This window comes from Perognathus longimembris, chromosome 28, assembly GCF_023159225.1.
Source record: "Perognathus longimembris pacificus isolate PPM17 chromosome 28, ASM2315922v1, whole genome shotgun sequence".
Taxonomy (NCBI): Eukaryota; Metazoa; Chordata; class Mammalia; order Rodentia; family Heteromyidae; genus Perognathus; species Perognathus longimembris.
The window spans coordinates 12,409,740-12,432,630 of NC_063188.1; the positions used below are offsets into that span (position 1 = coordinate 12,409,740).

General features: G+C 38.3%; 1 protein-coding gene across 1 annotated transcript in view; it reads right to left on the reverse strand.

Moving 5' to 3' along the window:
* Adgrg4 (adhesion G protein-coupled receptor G4) overlaps positions 1–22,891 on the reverse strand; it is a 114,451-nt gene that overhangs the window by 21,800 nt on the left and 69,760 nt on the right. Inside the window, exons 11-16 of the mRNA XM_048336485.1 lie at positions 14,731–14,947; positions 12,983–13,142; positions 10,020–10,154; positions 5,830–5,949; positions 4,448–4,493; positions 2,590–2,693 (exon numbers count right to left, since the gene is read on the reverse strand). Of these exons, the coding sequence (XP_048192442.1) occupies positions 2,590–2,693; positions 4,448–4,493; positions 5,830–5,949; positions 10,020–10,154; positions 12,983–13,142; positions 14,731–14,947 (782 nt within the window). The remainder of the gene's footprint in view (positions 1–2,589; positions 2,694–4,447; positions 4,494–5,829; positions 5,950–10,019; positions 10,155–12,982; positions 13,143–14,730; positions 14,948–22,891) is intronic.

Sequence of the window (22,891 nt, forward strand, 5' to 3'; positions counted from 1 at the left end):
CATGGTGGCTCATGACTATGATCCCAGTTAGATAGGAGAATGATAGTCTGAGGCCAGCCTGGGAAAAAAGGCAACACCCTGTGTAAAAAACAAATAAGGCAATAAGAGATTAAATAATAGTATCACATCTTATTTTTTTGAATTATATGCTTTTTTAAAACAAAGAAAAATGTAAAATACACTGTCAAGCTAGCTGTGGTAGTACATGCCTGTAATTTCAGCACTTGGAAAGTGGAGGAGTCTGATCTACATAGGGAATAAGAGGAGAGCCTGGGCTACATAGGAAGACCCTGTTTCTAAAATGTTAAAACAGTGAAGTACTCCTTCATCCTAGCTTCCCAGCCCTCAAAGGCCTTACCATTAGTTGTAAAAAGAACTCACCTAGGATACATTCAGATATCAGTCTATAGGAGTGAATTAAGAGAACTAATAAATTACTTGTGTAAAGATAGAAAGGAAGGGAGACATCTTGAGCCATTTGGAAGGAAACCTCAGCAAGTTCTGATGGGAATGAGGGAACTAAGAAAGTTAGCAATGACACTAAGACTTTAAGGGTCAGTATACAAATTGATCAGATAACTTTCATTAGGTTAACAACTACAAATATTTAAAAACATATCTTTATAACCAGGTTCAGCTGGTTCATGACTGTAATTGTAGCTACTCAGGAAGCTGAGATCTGAGGATTGTGGTTTGAAGCTAGCACATACAAGAAAGTTTGTGCGAGGCTTTATCTCCAATTACCTACCAAAAATCCAGAAATAGAGCTGTGGCTCAAGTGGCAAAGCAGTAGCATTGGGTGGGAAAGCTAAGGAACAGTGTCCAAGCCCTGAATTCAATTCCCAGCAATGGTGTACATACACAAAGAAAATGCATCTTTTAAAGATTTCAATTTGACAGCAACTATTAATTTTTTGTTCAGTACTAGGGCTAGAATAACAGGGCCCAGCATTTTGCTGGTTATTTGGGGGATGGGACTTTTTAAGATGTTTCTGCTTGGACTGATCTCAACCTGAGATCCTCCAGATTTCTGTTCCCCAAGTATGAAGGATAATGGAAATGAGCCATCTTAGCCAGGCTCAAAGTTTTATTTATTTTTAATTATTTTCAACCTTAAAAATTTTTTTAAAGTTTTTATTATAAAACTGATGTACAGAGAGGTTATAGTTTCACACGTTAGGCATTGGGTACATTTCTTGTACTGTTTGTTACCTTGTCCCTCATACCCCCTCCCCCCTCAACCTTAAAATTTTTAATGTTCATGACTTTTAATCTAGCAGTTACATTTCTAGTTTCCTTGGTGTTTGAAGATGAATAAATAAGGATGGGTATTAAGGCAAAGTTCATTTTTTTTGCCAGTCCTGGGCCTTGAACTCAGGGCCTGAGCACTGTCCCTGGCTTCTTTATGCTCAAGGCTAGCACTCTGCCACTTGAGCCACAGCACTACTTCTGGCTTTTTTATATATATATACGGTGCTGAGGAATAAAACCCAGAGCTTCATGTATGCAAGGCAAGAACTCAACCACTAGGCCATATTCCCAGCCCCAGAAAAGTTATTAGTAATGAAAAACAGCTAAGATATCCACTAACTGGTGATTTGTTAAATTCATTGTGTTAAGTCCACACACTGTTGCTATGCCTTACAAGTACTTTAAAAATTGGAATAAACAAATGCATATTTCCTAGAAAGGTGTGCAATATGCAGTGCTAAATGGAAAAAAAGTAGTCAAAATATGAAGGAAGTGAGAAATGTGAATGAGTCTGGGAGAGAGAACAAACAAGATTGGGGAGAATAATGGAAGGGTGACTCCGATCAATAATCAGTCAGTGGATACTTAGATGGGCATGTTAAATGGTAACCCCTTTGTACCACCAATTGAAGTTCAGAAAGATAAAATTTTTAAAAAGAAAATTTGAATCGTACCTTTTATTTATTGGGTTTTTTTTTTTGTGCCAGTCCTGGAACTTGAAGTCAGGGCCTGGGCACTGGGATTACATAAGTCAAGAGTCGGGCTAGGATCCCACTTTTTTGTTGTTGGTCGTGGGGCTTGAACTCTGGGCCTCGGTGCTGTCCCTGAGCTCTTCAGCTCAAGGCTAGTGCTCTACCACTTGAGCCACAGCGCCACTTCTGGTTTTCTGGTGGTTAATTGGAGATAAGACTCTCATGGACTTTCCTGCCTGGGCTGGCTTTGAACCGTGATCCTTAGATCTCAGCCTCCTGAGTAAGTAGGATTACAGGTATGAGCCATCAGCACCCAGTTTAGGATCCCACTTTTATAAAACAAAAACATATGTTAATATACACAATTAATGTAAAACTATCAAAGGTAGTAATCTCTCAGGAGGTGATGGTATGAGGACCTTTCCTGTATTTCTGAAATTTAAATAACAGGCATTAATCTTACAAGGAGAAAAAAAAATGCATGTCTGTTTCAATTTGTCTACTTTGCATGAGCAAGATGGAAGGAGAGGATGTCTTTTCTGTGTATATATCACTTTTCCCATAACTTAGTTCATAAATACATTACAAGTTTGAATCTAATACAACTTTCAAAACCCTATAGAGGTGTGATAAAGACAGGACTCACCATTAAAACTCCAAAGTGGGTAAGGTGGTCACACAGACAGATTGTATAATTCACATTTGTTTCCTTTACTTTACAACCTGATGAATTCCATCCACCTAGCCCATCTGCAGGAGACAGAAGGGAATTTCAAAGCAATTTTAAATTTCTCAGAAATGTTTAACTTTTCATTATATGCACCACCCGTACGTGTGTTATAATTAGCATTGTTGGTTAAGACAGAAAGATAGAGATAAAATTGAATACCAAAATTAAATTAAGTCTAATAGAACAAATTGACTTGGGAGGGGGATTCATAAATGGCATAACTTCTGTCTGTCACTTTTCCTATTCATGTACTATCCATCCCTCTACAGATTAGGGCAGACTCTAACTATAAACAACAGTTCTGCCACATGCTGGAGTGATGAGATTGGTTTTAATGGCCAACAAAGGAAATGGGAAGATCTTGAACTGTGTGAAGGACATGAACCTGTAGAATATAGGCTAGCACTTGAACCTCTTTAGTAGTATTGGAAAAGAAACTTGCAACAGCCAGTTCAACCCAGAAATTAAAAGATCTCAAATGCTTCAGGCCCAAGCAAGATCATTGTCTAGAATGCCCAGTTAGGGCATCTGGTCTACTGGACACCTGAATGGCTTCTCCTGAGCATGCTTAAGAGTTCTAAAAACAACTCTCATCTGCCCTTGCCTGCCGATCCTGGGTCTAGAGAAATTTTAGCATAGAACTTCCAGGGTAGCATTAGACCAAAAGGGTTTTCTCAAGGCAGTATTCCAATATGGCTAGAATTGTCTATTGGTGGTAAGTTTAGGGTTTTTGTTTTTGTTTTTGTTGTTGTTGTTGTTTTTGTTTGTTCTGGAAGTTTTGGGTCCATGGGCTAGAAAGGCAGAGAGAAAAAGATACTCTGGGAATATTCACTAATTGGCATTAGTGAACACTGAGGTTAACTTTATTGAAGATGTTGCAACAAGACACATTATTTTACAGGGTCTTTTTCCTGAGAGATTTGAAAGAGGCCTGGCAAAGAGAGTGTTGTTTCTGTTTGTTAGAAATGGTTGTAGTTATGCATCCCAGAAAGCTTAGAAGGTACAGGATTTTCCTTTTATCCTAGAATATTAAGGATAATGGGGAAAAAAAGAAATTCCCAAGACAGAGTTTTCACAGATAGAAGGACCGTCTTATAGCCAGGCCCGGCATTCTAAGGGAAGTTAATCCTGTGTAAGAATTCTCTGATATTTGTTGCTGGCTTGAGAAATTCCAGTGCAGGAAGCAATTCTAAAAGAAATACAGCCAGTAGCAACCATCCCTTTTAGCTGGACTGTTACCAAATACTCATATTTACCCAAAGAGGAGGGGCCCTTAGGGACCATTCAAGAAATCTCATCATGTTAATGGAAACATTTTTAAAAAAAATGGAGCCCTAAGAGAGTAAATGCCTATCCAAGGTCACATGGTGGCTTTACAAAGGGTGGGAAGAAAAAAAAGAGGAAGAAGATGATCTTATGCTTTGTAAATTCCCACAGGAAAGTATAGATAAGGAGTCATGTGATTATTTCTCAACTTGCTTTAAATAGCTCAAAGATATTTTGCACTGATTCTTCTGGTTTCTTTCTCCCAACTTTGCACACCACTATGTTGTGTGATTTTAGTAATTTTCCTAGTAATTGTCTTAGCAAAAAGGAATTTTTCTTTAAAATCCTTGCCTTAATTTTCTATAAAAATTATATCTGATATCTTATCCATTCACTATCCTTTGTAGGGTCTAATAAGATCACAGCTGCCAGACAAGACACTTCCCTTCAACTACCAAATAGGAAAATGATGGGGACAAAGTTAAAGTTTGCTTCTAAAAATACTTACTGTTAGTGTCAAAATCCCAAAAGGCACAATAAACTTGATCATAGTTCTGATAGAGGAAAAAAGAAATCAGAGATAAACATCTATTCTTGAGAGGGTTACCACAGAGTAACAAATACACACAAGCCCTTTTATTTTTAGTCAGTAGATATGTATGTGTGTATTTCATTAATTGTTTTTAAATCAACCCCATCCAATCCTGCATTTACTACCAATAAGACAGCATGTTACTGCATGGTACTCTGACATGTGCCATTCAAAACAGTTGAAATTGCCACATTGCCAGACCATGGTCCAGGAGGCTATGGGTGGTCAGGCAAGACTGATGTGTAGCAAGTATTTTTTATGGAGCTCTATAATTGGAGGCTCAAAGCTAAGTTAAAACCTATGGACAGAAGATTGAGTTTCCCCCTTCATTAGGACTATTAAATATTACCAGCAACTGGAGACAAGAAACAGTTACTGGGGATGATTTGAAAGTCATGGCCCCACCCCAGAATGAGAGATCTTACCCAACTAAACATGTTTCATTGGGTATCTTTTTTCTAGATTCCCTCTGGTACTCTCCCTCCCTTTTTTCTAGAATCAAGACTAGTGAAAAATATGTTACACCATATGGTCTTTTAGATTGCAGATGAAGACTTCACACTGGACACACATTAACATCACAGAATGGAATAGTAATTCATTCTTGTACTATGGCTGAGTTTGGTCATTTAGTAATGCATGCCTTATGTTATGCCATATGACTATGGTTTTAGTCCTTTGATGATAATAAATATACAATGTAATGCTCTTCATGGAAGTCCAAATACAAATGTTCAGTTGTTTTGATTGAAGTTGCCTCACTCAACCATATATGTAATTAAATACCATTAAATTTGATAGGACAACCAAGAGACAATCTATCCTTAATCATTGCTTTGCCAATGTGTCATAATTTTAGAATGTCCACCATTCACTATCACTATTAGTTTAGAACATGACATTGTTTCTACATGCCCCCCAGTTTCATCACATCTCTGCCACCTGGAATGGAGCAATCACCATTAAATCTTTGTATTATATATGTTAATTAACCAATTCTTTTTTTTTTTTTTTTTTTGCTAGTCCTGGGCCTTGGACTCAGGGCCTGAGCACTGTCCCTGGCTTCTTTTTGCTCAAGGCTAGCACTCTGCCACTTGAGCCGCAGCACCACTTCTGGCCATTTTCTGTATATGTGGTGCTGGGGAATCGAACCGAGGGCTTCATGTATACGAGGCAAGCACTCTTGCCACTAGGCCATATCCCCAGCCCCATTAATTAATTAACCAATTCTTTTTAACAAGAAAACAAAAGAGAAGTTCTGAGGTAATTTGGTCCTCAGACAAAAAGGGATAGGTTACCCAGTTTCCATCAATGTGCTGTAGAGTGATAACCACTGGATCAGCCAGATTTTGAATGGATGTATCTGATATGCTGGCACTCACAACATATGTGGCTAATGCCTTAGTGACATTTTTGATCTGTATGTGAAACATAAAGAAGAAGAATTTGGACCCTAAATTCATAATTTGTTACATATTCATTGTCCATAGGAATCGTGAAGTGCTATGAATAGTATTCATTTCAGAAATATGGAGACCAAAACCACAAGTTAAAAATTTGTCTTAATTACACTGAACTGGAAACAGTGATTCACCCATCCATACATTCCCATTATCTATCCAACCAAGCCAACCAACAGTGCGTTGTTGTATCTTTTTTTTTTTTTTTTTTGGCCAGTCCTGGGCCTTGGACTCAGGGCCTGAGCACTGTCCCTGGCTTCTTCCCGCTCAAGGCTAGCACTCTGCCACTTGAGCCACAGTGCCGCTTCTGGCCGTTTTCTGTATATGTGGTGCTGGGGAATCGAACCTAGGGCCTCGTGTATCCGAGGCAGGCACTCTTGCCACTAGGCTATATCCCCAGCCTGCGTTGTTGTATCTTAACACTGTACTAGCAATGAAACAAAATTATTGCCTGCTTGGACAACTCTGCAGCTGCTAATATTTCACAACTTCTCTAGTTCTAATCCTCAACCATCTTTATAAAGAAAGTATCTCCTTATAAGGATGGTAACTTTATTATGGATTAGCTATAAAACACTTCCTCTTCTGTCTTCAATGGAGATGTAAGCAGGCTGATCAACCTCCAATTTGAAATAAGTGTCTGAAGATAGTCACCTCCTTTCCTTGGGACTATGAGCTCAGAGGCCATAACTCAGGCATTGTGCATCTTAGCAATTCCTGCATGAAGTACTGTACAACATACATTTTACCTTGTGTCCATGGTAGGTAGGTACTTTGCTTAAGTGTTTTCTGAATGCATACAAGCTTCAGTTCCTCACTGGTATTTTTTTTTAATATTGAACATTTTCCTCACTGGTATTATATTGACACTTTCTGATAAACAGAGACTTGGAGTAGCTCAATACCAGAAAGTATAACAGTCATACAGCCAGTAAATGACAGGGAAGAGATGGTTAATTAATGTTGGTTTAAAGGCAACAAACTGAATGTCCCTTTTGAGATATGGGGAGTACGAATTATTTTTTGAGACCAACGTACCAAAGGACATGGTAAGGTAAGGTAAGACAGCTGAGCAATTGCCTCCTCCTGGGAACATATGAAGAGACCACAGACAGGAATGGGGAAAGACAGCATGGAAAGGAAGGATATACTTGACTGATTTGCTAAGAAAGCCTAGAGGAGGTATAAAATGGTGTGTTTTCATATTCCTGAAGAAACAGCGGATGCTACCCACTTGTTAAAACCCACTAAAGCACTACATATTTGGATACCTGGGTAATTTTGAATGAAACCTTGAGCCACTAGGAAGCCACTCTCTTCCTGTTTCCTAAACACTTATGTTCATCCCAAACTAATTTAATGGCTTAGTGCTCCCTTCCCACTGCAGGTCCCTGGGGACCGCCTGAAGAGAGAGATCAATAGCAAGCTAGAATGGAAAGGGTCCTGTCTCACACAAAAGACCAAGTGTTAGCCCATGCCCTCTTCTTATTCCTCCAATGACCCTCCAATTCTAGGTCCTTGGTGACATAGGGAAGGACAGACTGAATGATCTCCAACTACCCTCCCAACTTAGCCTAAAAGATATGTTTTTCTATGGCGGAAAGGAACAAAAGGATAGAGATCCACAATAACTAAGTACAGAATTAACCTCTTTTCTGGCTTTCTTTCTATTACTTACAAAATGGTGGACCTGCTGGGGTGGAAACAAAATCATTTCTCAAGCCTCCATCCTTTGTGCCCTTGACTCAAGTTTTACCTGATACACTTCTGAACTATTACACAAACAGTTCTGTCTGCCATGAAGCCCTCTTCTCCCCACACCTGTCCCTTCTTTCATCTTCTAGCTCCTATGTAACCTCAGGTGTAAGCCGCCAGCTCTTTTCAAGTGATTCCTACTCTCTCTGATGAGCGGTGAGGCCCTTTTTCAGTTGCACAGCCCCTATAACACTGTGCCCTTGCCTAGAGCATTTCACCTCCCTGAGAACCAAAGCTAACTAGTAGAGGAGTGGAGGAGGAGGTACAAAATGTTCTTATCAACAATTTCAAAGGTAATATGCTGTAATGACAGTTAAGATTTTGATCAAAAGATGTTAGAGGAAACAGTGTGAAAGCAAGGCTGTGAGATTTGGAGACTGAAGAAAAAGGTATGTAAAAGGTATCATGTCTTTAAACACTCTCTTCTCTGCAGTCAATGGCATACATCCCAGTCTAGGTTCCCCCTTCAGAGTGAAACCTTCCAGTTTCGGCTCAACTGCATCCCACTGTGTTTTCCATAATGGCAGTCCCTATGTCTGTCTTGCTTGGCATTATGTCCTCAGCATCTAGCTTCACGAATGACACAGTGTAAGAATGTGATGGCCATTTGCTAGATGAATAAAGGTACCTTCACCAGGTACCTGCCCTTGTCTGGGCTTCAGTGTCCTCACCAGTAAAATGTGGACATGAGGCACTGAGTTATCAGAACCAACACCCCCTCAGCTCTGAATTTGATGGCAGGCTAGTTCTAATCCTTCTTCATGTGGCACTATGACGTCTGTAGGCTAATTTTGGCAAAGATCTCTAATCCCTTTTGGTGGAAGGTGTTAGTGAATAAAAATTGCTTATTAAGTGTGAAATCTATGCAAAACAAATTTATCTTTATTCTAAGATATGAGCACAGCTCTGTGAAGAAAGGAGTGAAATTAATAACAAAAATAATGGTGTCTCAGATGATACAGAGAAGTGACAAGCCTATTAAAAGGTTTAGACAGCTACAAAACAAATTTTAAATTTTTATGTGTACTAAAAACTCTTCTGTCTAGGGAGCAGGGAAAAGCGGAAGGAAGGATTCACTAGTTCTAGGCAGTCATCCTGGGTAGGATTTCAGCTAACTCTACAGGAACAAATAGAATTTAAGAAACAAGTGATTATAGAATTCCAAAGGAACAGACTGTTTTTCAGATGTAGTTGGCAGTGGTGTGGTATATTTGAGTTGGCAGATGGTAAAGGTGTGTGATATATTTTGAACTGCTCTTCCTCAGAGAGATTCACATTTGTTTAATGTATACATTTTTGACCACTACAAATCCAGTGCTTTGGATACACTCCTTAGAAACATAAATACACCTCGAAAAATTAAGGCATTAGCTTCATATATACATGCGTTTGGAGTCAGACATCCTGAATTGGATTCTTGGCTATATTACATCCTAGCTGTGTGGCTTTGAGCAAAAATACTTAATCTCTTTGAGTTTTTGATTCTTTTAAGAAATAGATGAGATGATAAATGTAAATATGAACAACTAATTGTGTTTGCCATCATCAATGTCAGTTAAAATCAGATTGTTCTTTTCCTAGCAGCTAGATGAGATAGCACGATCTGAAGGACCTTTTGTTAGGCAGACATCCAAGACAGGATACTAATAACAGCAATGCAAATCGCATATGGTGGTGCCAGGCAACATTGTAATTATTTTGTGTATACGATAACTCCCTTAGTCCTTCAACATCTCTTCCTATTCAACTTCACACAGGAGGAAACTAAGGTACATGGTCCATGGTTGGCTTCAGGCTCCATGAGTTTGGTTCCTGAACTGGTGTTCTTCATGTATCACATTGTATCTGTTTTCCATGGGTGGGGACTAAAGTCTTCAGAAAAGGTTCTGTGATGCAGGGAGAAGAAGTAGTAAATGTCTGTAGGCAAGTGTCTAGTAAATTAGCCCCCTGAAATGGGTAGAGTGGCTTTGATAAGCCAAGAGAGACTAGGAAAACACTGGAAAACCAGAAGACCATTCCACTGGGATAATGGGGCCTCTGCATGGTCATCACATAATCCTTAGTGCCCCTTCCAATGCTGAGAAGTTGTGAGAAACTACAACTGTATAACATCTTTAAAATACATGTGGAGGGCCAGGGCTTGTGCTAGGTAACACTAGTGGAATCAGACAGATATTCTAAAATAAACAGAACAATTTGAAAGTAGCAGGAGATTATAATTGCAATGAGTCACCATGTGCCATTCATGACAGCTATCAGAAGCAAGAACTTACCTTAAAGAGTGAAGTTTGGCCAAAAAAATTGAAGAGAAGAGTGTGTAAGCCATTAAAAGGAATTCTTTCCCTTAGTGATTTAGGTAAATATATAGAAGCTAAAACTTTCCCCAAAGGGACATCACCTAAGTAAATCTGCCAAGAAAAGACAGGAAATGAAAACTTAGAGAGCTCATCCATTAGTGTGAAATGTTTCTCACTTTTCATCCTATTCTTTTCACAGACTATCCTACCTAACACTAAAGGCTAGGAACTGCCTCCATAAACCACGCCACCTCCATACCTTTGCCCATGCATGCACATGCACAAATACATTTCATCTTCAGAAGCACAGACCAAGATATGATCCTAGAGCATGTAGACAGACACATCCATTGACACTCAGAAACATAAAACAAGCTGTGATCCCAGTGCAAAGACAGACACACATTCTCAAAAACACAGGCTAAGGCATGATTCTAGTGTGCACAGAAAATCACACTCCCACCTGAAATCACAAACCAAGAATCACAGGCCAAAAATTGATCCTGGTGTATGTAGACAGTTAAACACACATATGGATATTCACACTCAGAATCAACACCCAGACACATATATACAGACACACACACACAAACACATACATAAACACAAACACACCAGAAACATATTTAGAATCACAGCCAAGACATAAACAGATAGACAAAAATACAATCACAGTCCTACTCAGGATCACAGGAATTGACATGGTTCTATTGCTCACAGACAGACACAGGCACACGGACATAGGTTTTCACACTTAGAATCAAACTCCATGGCATGACCCGTGTACACAAAGGCAGATGACATGAATAGAAGAAATAAACAAAGTAAGATATAAAACTGGACAATTAGATGATGTTGGCTTGTACAGAATCTTCAGGAATCTGCAAAACAATTACTGGTAACAACAAGTAAACCCAGCAAGTCCATATAAAAAACCATATATACAGGTTTAATATCCCTTATTCACAAATACTTAGGAACTGAAGTGTTTCAGATTTAAAAAAATTCATTTGCATAGAGTTTGCCAGTTGAAGACCCCTCATTCAAAACTCAGAAGTCTGAAATGCTGCAAAATCCAAAACTACAAGTTAATTTTAGACCCTGGATTTTTAAATTTAAAATTGTGCAGTCAACCAGTATTACATATGTAATGCAAAATATATAAACTATGCATAATATATTTTATACATAACCAATTGCATTTTAAGTATTAGCAGCAAATAATTGGAAAATCAAAATTTAAAATTATTCTATACAACAACATAAAAACAAATACTCAGGAATAAATATGTCAGAAGATTTCTAGGCATGGTGGCACATACTTATAATCTCAGTATTTAGAAGTCAGAAAGAGGAGGCTCCCGAGTTCAAGTTCAGTCTGAGAAACATAGTGAGACTGTCCTTAAAAAGTAAGTAAGGGGGGCTGGGGATATAGCCTAGTGGCAAGAGTGCCTGCCTCGGATACACGAGGCCCTAGGTTCGATTCCCCAGCACCACATATGCAGAAAACGGCCAGAAGCGGCGCTGTGGCTCAAGTGGCAGAGTGCTAGCCTTGAGCGGGAAGAAGCCAGGGACAGTGCTCAGGCCCTGAGTCCAAGGCCCAGGACTGGCCAAAAAAAAAAAAAAAGTAAGTAAGGGAGGTCTGGGAATATGGCCTAGTGGTAGAGTGCTTGCCTTGTATACATGAAACCCTGAATTCTATTCCTCAGCACCACAAAAACAGAAAAGGCTGGAAGTGGAGCTGTGGTATAGTGCTCGCCTTGAGCATAAAGAAGCCAGGGACAGTGCTCAGGCCCTGAGACAAACCCAGGACTGGTAAATAAATAAATAAATAAATAGATAGATAGATAGATAGATAGATAGATAAATAAATAAATACATGCATACATACATACATACATACATGTGAACTAATTCAGCAGTGATACTCACTACATGTTGCATTGAAAATTAACTACACAACTTGTGGGTGAGGAGGAACAAGAGGGAAAAATCTGGGAGGTGACACTGTCTAAAAAGAAATATAATCATTACCTGACTTATGTAACTGTAACCCCTCTGTAAATCACCTTTACAATAAAAATTTTAAAAATAAATAAGAAACAAAAGTATTTTCATCATTTTCTGGTGACAAAAGTTTCTTCTGTGTGTGTGTGTGTGTGTGTGTGTGTGTGTGTGTGTGTGTGTTCTTGTCCTACTTAGTGTTTGACTTCAGGGCCTGGTTGTTGTCTCTGAACTTTTTTGCTCAAGGCTAATGCTCTAACACTTGAACCACAGCTCCATATCAGGACTTTTGGTGGTTAATTGGAGATGAGTCTCACAGACTTTCTTGCCCAGGCTGGCTATGAACCACAATCTTCAGGTCTCAGCCTCTTGAGTAGCTAGGATTACAGGTGCGAGCCACCAGTGCCCAGCTGACAAAGGTTTGTTTAGACAAGCAACATATAGTTACTGAGGAAAAAAAACACTACAAGATAGATATAGGTACTGGCTTAGCCCTTAGGGTGTGTATCCTTAGACAAATTCTGTAACTTTTTTTGCTTTTTTTTACATATTCACAAAAGACTAACAAGATACATACGTATATATATACATACACACCACATACACACACATATATACTATATATTATATATACATATACATATATATAGTAAGCACTTCATAAGTGATGACTGACACAGGAGATGATTTTAAGTCATAAAACTAAATTTGACATCTCACAAACATCATTCCAACTAAGATGTTAGTATATACAGGTTATAGGAGAATCTTCTATAAGGGTTATGTGAGAATGTTCTTGGGGATATTTGGATTTTCATAAAGTCCCCTAAAGAAACTTCCAGTAGTGGTCTTCCTCCTACCTCAGAAGTCCCTGAATGATAGATACCTGGAAATGGTACTTGGATCCCTGGCTGTGTTTCCAGAGCTGCACTCACCTCAGGAGATGTGACTTTATAGGAGCAGGCGCTGAAAGCTATACCTTCGAATCTGTTATCCATCCGCAGCACAGCCAAAGCCAGCCCACCCACTGTGAGATTTGCTGTCCTCCCTGAAAACTCCATCTTGTGACCAGCACGCTCAATTATCCTGAGAATTCTGCAAGGAAACATGGGTGAAGAAGAATCTTCCTACTTCATTAATGTAAAACCCATCCTCTTCAAAAGATTCCCTAATTGCAAGACTTTGCTCTGTGCCCTAATTGTCAACTTACACTGTTAAAGCATGATTGCATAAAAACACTGGCTTTGGACATTGTGACTTCCATCTTCTTGGGAGGGTGAGATTGGGAGGATTGTAATTTGAGGCCAGCACAGAGAAAAATGTTTGTAGCATTTTACATCAATCAATTGAAAAAGTTGGTCAAGAAGGTCAGTGTATGTGTCCTGTCTTCTAAGCTATGCAGGAAGCACAAATAGGAGGATATTCCAGGCAAGCAGGGGAAAAAGTATGACCCTATTCCAAAATGACTAATCACATACATAATAAATCATAGAGCTCCTGCCTAGCAAGGGCAAGGCCCCGAGTTCAAATCACAGTATCATGACAACAAGATTGCTGGCTTTAGAACTATGCAGAGTAATATCTAACTGTGGTGCCAGAGGTGGTAGCTCAAGCCTGTAATCATAGCTACTTGGAAAATATAAAGTAGAAGGAGTGTGGTTCAAGGCCAGTCTAGGGATAAGAGTTCTCCAGACTCCATCTCAACCAATGGCTGAGTGCATAATCTGTCATCCCAAGATATACAGGGGAAGTTCAATGACTGACTGGGCACAGTGAGTTGTGCCTGTCTTCTCAATGATAAAAGGAAGCACTAATAGAAGGATCACAGTCTAGGCTGTTCAGGGCCTACTATAAGATGCTTTCTCGAATAAAATGACTTATACAAAAAGAGACTACTGAAGTAGCTCAAGTGGTAAAGTGCCTGGCTAATAAGTATAAGGCCCTGAGTTCACACCCTAGTAATGCCAAATTATAGTAGTAGTAGTAACAAACAAAATTCCTTATGGGCAAGCCAAATGACTACCTTGAGCCACAGTTTCCGTGCCTGCACAGTCAGAGGTAACAGCAGCACACATCTCATACCATAAAAATTAAATGCTTTAGGGCCTGATACACAACAGAATCCAACTGAGTGGTTTTAAACATAAGACATGCTCTCGTATATGCATTAAATGATTGCCCTGGCTGCTGTGTAGAAGATAGGCTGTAGAGGGACAGAAGACAACATGATGCTGGGACTGAAGATGAAGGGAGAGATAGAAATAGATGGATTCCAATGAAGTTTTTTTAAAATAGATTAAAAAGTATATTGCAGCAGTTATTGTTGGCAGTGAATGAGAAGGATCTAATTAGTACAATTTCCAATATTTTCTCATACACACTGGTTACATGCATTTTATAGAAGTGTGGAATACTGGCAAAGGAACAGGTTGCAGAACTAGGTTGGAGGTTTGGGTGTGGGGTACGTATTGATTTTAAAGTTATTATTACTAGTATTTCATTCAAATTTGAGGGTATCCTTTCCAACTAGGATTGAAGTAAAATGGCTCTCTTGCAATATACTGTGTTTTGATTGTATAACTACTTGACCATCAACATTCGTGACAACTGCAGCCTAAGAAAATAAAAATAAGTCATTTACATTTTATGAAGTAAATTCTCTTACCAACATGTTACTACTTACTCATTGCTTACTGGATGCAGATTGGAGGGTGAATCACTTTGTTTTTCTGAAACTGCACTGATTATTTGTAGTATAATATGGGTTAGGTTCATACTTATCTCATCACATTTTGAAATTTCGGCCACTTTAGAAACAATTATCTTTATCTCTTCTTCATCCAGAAGTGAAGATTCCTTTACCAAGTTTAAAATGTGCTCTGCAACATCATCTGCATTTTCTAGAAGGGAACAATTTAGAAATGTACAGCCTATAGTACCGAACTTAGTTGGGGTGATACTAGTTTGCCTGTTTCCCTTTAAAAATGAAAAGCAATTCTCGGTGCCAGTGGCTCACACTTATAATCTTAGCTATTTGGGAGGCAGATATTGGAAACTTCATGGCTCCATGCAGAAAATATTCACAAGACCCCTTTTTAACCAATAGCTTACATCTGCCATCCTACCTATGTGGGAAGCTGAGATAAGATGATAGGTTCAGGCAAGCCTGCGCATAAGAAGTTCATGGGACACTCCTTCAACAGAAAACCCTGACTGTAATCGTAATCAAGCTACAGCAGGAAGCATAAATAGAAGAATCACAGTCCAGTGCAACCCAGGCACAAACAGTTTAAAAATTGTTAAAGCAAAAGGCGCTAGGGGTGTGGCTCAACTGGTAGAGCACCTGCATAGCAAGCCTGAAGGCCTCAGTGCCACAAAAAAAGGAAAGCCAATAAAGTGGTAATACATACCAAGTTCACACACAGAAAAATTAAGACTTCAATTTCTACGATAGATTTAGTCCCAGAAAATACCACACAAGTCGTACTTTTATTCATCAAATCTTTTTTTAAATGCACCAGGGAAATCTTTTTGTCACTGAAGAATTATCTTGAAATTTGATTCTAATTAAGTTAAGACTTTCAAGTATTGGATTGAGTTAAGTAGATGCCATCTATAGTCAAATATCAGCAAACACTCAGTCTAAGTTTTCATAATCAAAGGTGGTGGTTGTAATTTCCTGTCAAGAACCATCAACTCACAGGTAAGAAGCACATGTGGACCACATAATAAAAAGCAGTTAATTGAGATTTTTCTAGAGAGGAAGAACAATAGGTATTAACTCGCCCACTTTTTTCTTCACTTTTTATTATGGAAATTTCCAAGCACATACAAAAGTTGAAAGAAGAGTATAATGAATCCCCATGTACCTTATGAATCACCCAACTTCAGCAAGTATCGACGAAAGGCTAATCTGATTTGATCTACTTTATCTTATATTTTTCCCCAATCCCAGGATGCCATATCATTTGTTCCTTTAATACATAGCTTTAAAATAAAAAGTCTTCAAATCTAGATAACACCAGGAATCCCGACAACTCTAGAGGCAGAGACTAGGAGGATCACAGTTCCAGGTCAGCACAAGCAAAGCAAACATTTTGTAAGATTTGAATCTCAATAAATAAATTGTGCATAGTGGTATGCACCTGTCATCCTAGATGTGTGAGAAGCATAAATAGGGAGATTGCAGTTCAGGAACTCCTGAACAAAAACCACAAGACTCTCCTTGAAAAATAACTCTAACCAAAAACATGGGGCTCAAGTGTAGAGTACCTGGCTATCAAGTTCAAGGCCCTGAATTCTAACCTTACTACTGCCAAAATAAACTAAAATAGAATAAAGAATGTTAATTTATCTTAGGTATAATTCTAATTAAATTAAAATTACAAAACTCTGACTCTGTCTTCTTCCTTTCTTTTCTCTCTTATTTTCTCTATTTCAATGACCCCTACCTCAAGTTCCTCAGGACACCATCTACACAGGCTACACTGTCTTTCTTCCTTATTTTTTATTCTTTTTTCCCTGTGAACCACTGTCCTCCTTAACAGAAATTAAGTAATCTTTACTGAGCTGGTCTCAATTCCCTCACTGCTTACATAGACACTGACGTGGTCACCACCCCAAGTCTTTGGGAAAATGGAAAGAGATGGACTACCTTCCGAATATTATTTAGATTAATATTTTATACTTATTAATAACTACCTCCTAGCCAGTTAGAGAAAGTGAGCAAATCATAAGGGGGGGAATAAAAGAGCAATAGATGAGGTTAATCTGATGAAATTACAATATATGTGCTTGTGAGTTACCATGTGAAAACCCCTGGGTACAATTAATATACATTTTAAAATGAGTGTCACAAAAGTTAATTCATTTGTTTTAGATCCTCCTATCCCAACTTTCCAAATGTTGAAAGTACAGTCATCATACCCAACCCAAAAGACATAAAATTCTATAAAATAGCAAGAATACAATATATATCCTACAAAATTAAGAAGAATGAGGCAAAAGGTGAGTTGGTGAGGGATGGGAGAGTGTTTGAAGGGTGATATTGATCAAGATATATTGTGTTCATAGCTACTTTGTTAAATGGTAACTCCTTTGTACAACTACTTAACGATAATAAAATAAATAACAAAAAAGTGAGTGATAGAAAAGTAAGCCAGATTTTCAGTGGGAACAGGAAGGCCAACAGAGTGGGTGAGGGTGAATATGATGGAAGTACTTTACATATATTATTGAAATTGTTTTAAGAAGGGGAAAGAGAGGAAGAGTTTGATCAGGATACATTGTATGCATATATGGAAATGTCACAATGATCTCCCTCGTATGCACAACTAATAAAAAAACTTTAAGACTATATGAAGAAGATAACAAGTAAAAGAGTGTTTGGTCACAGGTTGTCTAGTGCTCTTATTAAATTGTTCAAGCTTTGTTGAAAATGGAATCTCTGAGGCTGCCTAGTCATAATTCTTTGGCCTTCAGTGGTGTGACTTCACTTCACACAGTACCTGCTGTGGCAGAATGAAAGTAAACAACAGGCCAATGGGAGGCTAACTATACTGTGGAAAGTAATTACAGAATTTTCAACTGGAGTTGTAAAGTTTTTAAGGAAAATTCAGGATAAATTATACTCATTGTGTCACAATTCTATGTCCCTAAACAACAGCAACCGATTAATTGCAGAATAAATGGCTCCCCATTGCTTGAAATGTTGTTACAATTAATCTGCAAATAATTGTAATGATCAAAACAACAATAATATCATATTTATTGAGAAAATTCTTTGAGTCCATGTTGTAGTTATCTATTGATATGTAATGGCTTTATATCGTTCGCCATTATCTCTTGTAGTTTTGTGTTGAGTAGCTAAACTAAGCAATTCTCACTTGGGATGGCTCTCTCAGGCAGTTGCAGTCAGATAGCAGTTGGAACAGGGCATATGTGATAGAGAGCATGGGCTGGAAGTTTAAAGCAGAAAACTCACATGGCTGGCAGTTGGTGTTGACTATGAGCTAATCTATTGAGGTTGTGGACTGACTGATTATATATATGATCTCTCCAGGTGACTTAGGCTCAGCAGTGGGCTGGATCCAGGCTATAACATACTTGAGTCAGCTTGTACTAGTTTACAAGAACCAATTGTAAATTTAGGGATTTTTTTCCTTTGAAAATTTTATTGTTAAAGTGATGTACAGAGGGATTATAGTTACATATGTAAGATAGTGAGTACATTTCTTGTTGAACCTTGTTACTCCCTCCCTCATTTTTCTCCCACTTTCCCTCCTTCCCAGGCCCACCCCCCAGTTGTAAAGTTAATTTCCAACATATTGTCTTGTGAGTATCACTGTTGCATTAGCTCACCCTCTGTCCTTTGTCTCACCATTTTGTTGTTTCCCTTCCCTTCCCCAATTCAGATAAACACATATATACAACACATCAAAATCAAATACAGTGTCAACAGGGGATAAACCAGAGGGGAAAAATGAAAGAAAAAAGAAATAACTTCACATAGTACACTAAAAACCGTGCCCCATTCGTAAGGAAATGGAAAGATTTGGGGAAAAATCATATTAAATGAAGTAAGCCAGATCCAAAGAAACAGACTCCATGGTTTCCTTCATTTAAAGAATTAGCATATGTCTAACATAGTGCTAGAACAGGATCACAATAGCTCAATAGCTATGTACATATGACCATACAAGATGATGCTAAGTGAAATGAACTCCAACATTTGGAAACGAAGAGTTTTTACTTTGTTGTTGTTGTTTTTAATGTACTGTGGGAATTTTTTTGAGTTGCTTATTAAACACAGCCACCAGGAAAAATTAAAGTAAGCCAGGCACTGGTGGCTCACACCTATAATCCTAGCTACTTGGCAGGATGAGAATGGGAGGACTGTGGTTTAGGCCAATCTAGGCAGAAAAATCCCCAACATTCCTTCTCAACCACCAGCTGGATGTCAATGTGTGTGCCTGGTTTGCTAAAGCTACACTGGAGGCTGACATTGGGAAGACTGAGGTTCCAGGCCAGATCAGGCAGAAAAGTCCACAAGACTATATCACAGGAGGGAGGCTGGACATAGTGGCATGCACTTGTGATCCTGGGAACCACAAGAAGCCTAAAGTAGGTGGATGACAGGCTGAGTGCTAGGTCAGGAAATTAAACTCAACCAGCAAAAACTAGAGTTGAATGTGTGGTGCACTGGTGGATGGTTTTTTTGGGCCTAGCAAGTGATAGGGTCCTGAGTTTAAACCTAGTGTTACACTAACTTACAATTAAATTAATTGCATTAAAATGATGATGATTTCCTAACCCACTATTTCCTAATTATTTTGTCACATTTTGTTAATAAATACTCTTGTGATTATTTATATCCATTGTCTCTTAGTGACTATATGCTATAGTTTGGATTCAGGTATGGAAGGACTATTACATCATGAAAATTTGCAAAGGCTACAAATGAATGTCTTTCTTTCATAGAACTAGGTGTAAATATTTTCCAACATAGCACAAGGTTTCTTTTTTGTTGTTGTTTTTGTCTTTTCTATTTTTAAATTTATTTTTATTGTAAAGGTGATGTACAGAGGGGTTACAGTTACTTGAGTCGGGTAATGAGTACATTTCTTTTTGAATAGTGCCACCTCTTCCTTTGTTTTTTCCCAGTTTTTCCCTCCTGATCCTCTCTCCCTCATAAATTATACAGTTCACTGTCAATATAGTGAAGTGAGTACCACTGCTGCATATGTTTACTCCTTGTCCCACCATTTCTGAGCTTCCCTTACCCTCCCACAAAAGATAAACTTACATACAAGACAAAAGGTACAGATTTTAAGAACAGTGATAAAAGAGGAAAACAAAACAAAAACAAAAAGCAAAATAACAAAAATCCTGTTGTTTCCATTTCTTGGAGTTCATTTCGATAAACATCATTTTATATGATGATAGGCACATAGCTCTGAGCCTTTGTGATCCTCTCGTAAGAATATCCTTCTTTGGTCTCACTGTTTATGGAGTTTTGTTTAGTTTATCTTGTCCAAGTGGATTTTTTGGTCTTTTATCATCCATTGTGTTTACTTGTAGATTTATAGGCACATTCTACAAATGAGGGGAAAACATAGCACCTATGTTTCTTTGGTTCTGACTTACTTGATTAATATATTTTTTAAAAAATAATAATTATTTATTGTCAAAGTGATGTACACAAGGGTTACAGTTTCATACATTAAGCCATGGGTACATTTCTTGTACTATTTGTTATCTCCTCCCTCATTCCTCCCTCCCCCTCCCCCTTTCCCTCTTCCCCCATGAGTTGTTCAGTAGGTTTACACCAAATGGTTTTGAAAGTATTGCTTTTGGATTCATTCGTCTTTTTATCCTGTGTCTCTCAATTTTGATATTCCCATTCACTTCCCTAGTTGTAATACCAGTATACACAGTTTCCAATGTACTCAGATAATATACAGTGATTGTGCAGGTACAACTACAGGAAGGGGATACAAGAGGATCATCAATAATAGAAGCTACAGTTTCACATGGCATGTTGAAAGTAATTACAACAGTGATATAACACTCATTTCCATAACATGGAGTTCATTTCACTTAGCATCATCTTCTGTGTTTATAAGGGCATAGCTATTAGGCTCTTGTGATCCTTTGCTGTGACTAGCCTAAACCTGTGTTAATTATTCCCTATGAGGGAACCAAGAGTCCATGTTTTTTTGGGTCTACCTCAGCACAAGGTTTCTTCCAGTGAGGTATCTGGGGTCTCAGAGCAAGCATCCCAAATTAACATGGACAAGAAGTAGGTAGAAACAACTAAAGTTCTGCACAGTTAGTCTCATTAATAGCCGTATCATTATCGCCAAATTCCACCACACCAAGCAATCACCAGCCAATCCTGATTGATGAAAAAAAAAATGAACTGATTCTTGAGATTTTAGAGAACAAGACATTTTCCATGCATTTTCTTATTTAATCACGTATTTAATAACACTATGTGACAAGTCCTCTTAACGTCTCCTTTATACTGATTAAGAGATCAAGATGTAAAGACATTCTAACTCTCTTTGACTCCAGAGCTCAAGTTTTCTTATGTGACCTTGTTAGTAATAAGGTCCCACATGACCATCTTTGTGAATTCTAGCCTTTATTTATTTTCTTCGTATTGTTGGGAGTTGGAAAGGCAGTGTTTTGCAATCCTTCTATCTCACCTCCTGGGAATGGAAGCTAGTTTCTCCCCTGCTAATCAAGCACTTATCACTGAGCTTCACCCCTGCCCCCCATTCCTGTGTTATTTTCTCAGCCCTTCTTTATTCTGTTTGAGAGAATGCTGAGACAAGTCCACGCCAACTTCATTAGAGTTGGGGCATGCTACATTCATATCACATGAATGACAAAAACTGAGCACAGAAAAGAACTCAAAGAAATGTGAAACAAGGGCAGTTTCTAACTCTATGATACAAAGGTGGTAAGAAAAATGAACAGCTAAGGGAGAGAAAGTGTTCTTCTCCTACTTAGAGATCTAATGCTCATTAGCAAGATTGAAAACTAAAGAAACTAACTGAACATAATACATATTTCTTTACTTTGTACTCACTGCTCATTATGTTACCTTAGAGGAAGGGGATTCCTCCAGAGCTAATACTTGCTAGTTCACTTTTCAGTTACATACATTATAATCACCATCCAACTGTTCTCTCACTCTATGGTCACTTTTCACAGTCAATTTTCTAAAAATCTCAACATGATACAGTGCTTTTGTTGTTATGGCTGTTTCTTAACTTTTCTTCCACAAGAGAAAATTCTATTAGCATGTCTAAAGAAAATGTGTCACTCAGAGGGAGGGAGGTCAGCAGGAAACACAGCCTTGTCTACCATTCCCTCAACTCTCTCCAAAAGGCAACACTCCCTCCTGCCCTGACTCATGATTTCCCACGTAGAAACCTTCAGAGCTGGACTTGCTTTTCTAATTCTTCTACATATTCTCCTGCAATGATCTCAAATTTGTAGCTTGGGCAAGGAAGACAAGTCTGAAAAGTTCACTGACAGCAGGTCAAGTCCTCAGCCCTTGTAGCTCAATTTTTGACAATTCATTAAGGCAGACCCCCCAATGAATGTATTCAGTGCAGCTACACCTGGAAAGTTGTATAGAAATTAAATTCTCCCATGAATAGACATTTGCTGTCCCACCTGGCTGGCTCCCCCCCCACATCTTTTTACTATAACCTCACATGATGAAAGGGGCTAATAAGTTCCCCCAGGCCTCTTTTATGGAGGCATAAATCTCATTCGTGAGGGTTTTACTTCATGATGTAATCAGTTCTCAAATGTCCTAACTCCAAATGCCATTATCCTAGGGTTAGCATTGTAACTCATATATTAAAATTCATGTATAGTGTACATTTCACCAAAATAGATATACAAATGATGCCAAAGTCATTATAAGGAGACTAGAATAAGGAAAATTCATACAGAAAGAAAATGAAACTAGAGGGTGAGAAATGGAGAGGCTGCAACTGGGGTACAAAGTTACTTTTCAGGGTAATGGAAATATCTTGATGATAATTATACAGCATAAGAAATGAGCTAAAAACTCCTTGAGAAAAAAACACCATGGAATTGTACATATTACATGAGTGATATGTGACTCGTTCCATTAAAGATTTTGTGAACTATATGGAGATAACAATCTTGTGGAATTAAATCAGCAAAGGTCCAAAAGTTGGATGACACACTATGTTGATGAAGGCATTTGGAATCAGACATTTTCCTACTTGGAAAATGGGAGTATACATTCGTGCCAGAATTCTGGACAGTATGTTGACACTATCAAAAGTGTGACTGAC